The sequence below is a fragment of the Limulus polyphemus genome, unplaced genomic scaffold, assembly GCF_000517525.1.
Source record: "Limulus polyphemus unplaced genomic scaffold, Limulus_polyphemus-2.1.2 Scaffold2510, whole genome shotgun sequence".
In the NCBI taxonomy this organism is placed as follows: domain Eukaryota; kingdom Metazoa; phylum Arthropoda; class Merostomata; order Xiphosura; family Limulidae; genus Limulus; species Limulus polyphemus.
In genome coordinates this window covers 137,783-139,532 of record NW_013668120.1, presented here as the reverse complement: position 1 = coordinate 139,532, position 1,750 = coordinate 137,783, and the positions used below count along the sequence as shown (strand labels likewise).

The window sequence follows — 1,750 nt, the reverse complement described above, 5'->3', positions numbered from 1 at the left end:
TTTTTTTTTTTTTTTATCAAAAAAGTTCGCGACATGCTTTTCTATAATTTCTTTCTAGTTTTTTCACTTTTTTTCCATCTTAATTAAAATTTTGACAAACCTTCCAAATCAGCAATTGGAGTTAAAAACAAAGAGAACCAGGCACGATGGAAAGTTCGCCGGAAAAGTTCTGGATTCATCGGGTAATCTGGGTAAATGACAGCATGTATGACAATTCCACCACTTATTATCACAAGTAGAGTCATTCTCATGAAGTTCAAAAAGTCTACAACAACCTGTAGTACAAAAACAAAAATTTTTTGCAAACTAAAATCTAATAAAGGTAATAAAAAATCTATTATTTTTTTTCAACTCGTCAACTCGTAGGGGCATACAATCTCCTTGTAAATTATTATTAAAAAAAAAAGGTAAATGTGAATAGTAACAACTGCAAATTAGATTCATTCAGTAATTTTGTTATACTAAAATTAACAACACAAAACAATATTAAGATGTAAAATAAAAAAAATGTGGCATGTCATATCTAGAAGGCAAAGTATAAGATTTCAAGTACCTTTATAATTATCTATATCACAAAAAAAAAACATTGAAAGATTTTAAAACATCTCCACATAATTATGAACAACAAAGCATTATTTTCTATTACACATTACAGCTTATAATCGATGATTACTAAACAATTTTGAAATGTTTGTACGGACACTAAATCATAGTTTTACGATGAAGATTTGTATGTCAAAACATAAAGCCAAATTCTTAAAATATTTCATTGGTTATCAAGTCAAACTGGTTAGCATAATTTGGAACCCTTTCAGGAAGAGACTTAATTATTTCTGTTTATTGCAATAAAATATACATTTAAAACAAAATTATTTAACTCAAGTCAATAAGCCCAAAATTCTTAATAATTCTATTAATTTACAAAATCAATTAAATTCTATATCGATTTAGGGTTAGAACAAGCTATCTCCTTATTAATATTAACAGCACTGCATCCATAACACTCTGAGCATTATTACTATATATATAACTGCAGTACATACCATAAGCTTGACTCTGTATAAAAGTGGTCCTAAGGTTGGCGATATTGGCAAGTAAATGGCTATTAATCGGTAGTAGAAATACAAAAGAGCCACACAAAGAAGCACTTTAGTAGCATAAGTATCTAAGAACATTCCGACGTAAAATATGCGACCCACACTGTAGAGGCATACAAAGATTATCATCAGGAGGATTTCAATACACTTGAAGAACAACGGAATACTGCTAAATTTCTGTAAAACAAAAAAAATATCTTTTATTTTTTTTATGAATGTTTTAAAAAACAATTCTTATGTCTTAAAACACAAACTAGAATAAACTGTTTTCACAAACAATAAGAGCAAGGTATATCTCCAGATTAGTTCTTTGTAGATTACTGATGTACAGATGCTATGTTCATACTAAATATGACATTAAAACAAAGCTAAAACATAAACATTATTCAAAAGTTTCTGTAACTACAATTTTTCATTAAAAGAATTATTAATGAAAAATAAATAAACAATTTATTGCTATTAATGGTTTCAAAAAATAACTCTCTTAAAAGTAACTTAACATTAAAACATTCTAAATTTGAATATAGAATTGTTTAACTGGAAAAAGAGGGGGAAATCACTAATATCCCTTGACTTTTTTATTTTTGTTTTTGTATTTCGCGCAAAGCTACACGAGGGCTATCTGCGCTAGCCGTCCCTAATTTAACAGTGTA

The 1,750-nt window shown here is 27.9% G+C and overlaps 1 protein-coding gene across 3 annotated transcripts in view; it reads right to left on the bottom strand.

The window, feature by feature from the left end:
* The window catches only part of LOC106467158 (protein ced-11-like), a 51,628-nt gene that overhangs the window by 14,208 nt on the left and 35,670 nt on the right, over nucleotides 1-1,750 (bottom strand). For all 3 annotated transcript variants that reach the window (XM_022395291.1, XM_022395292.1, XM_022395293.1), the window contains exons 17-18: nucleotides 1,044-1,274; nucleotides 101-275 (exon numbers count right to left, since the gene is read on the bottom strand). In XM_022395291.1, the coding sequence (XP_022250999.1) occupies nucleotides 101-275; nucleotides 1,044-1,274 (406 nt within the window). The remainder of the gene's footprint in view (nucleotides 1-100; nucleotides 276-1,043; nucleotides 1,275-1,750) is intronic.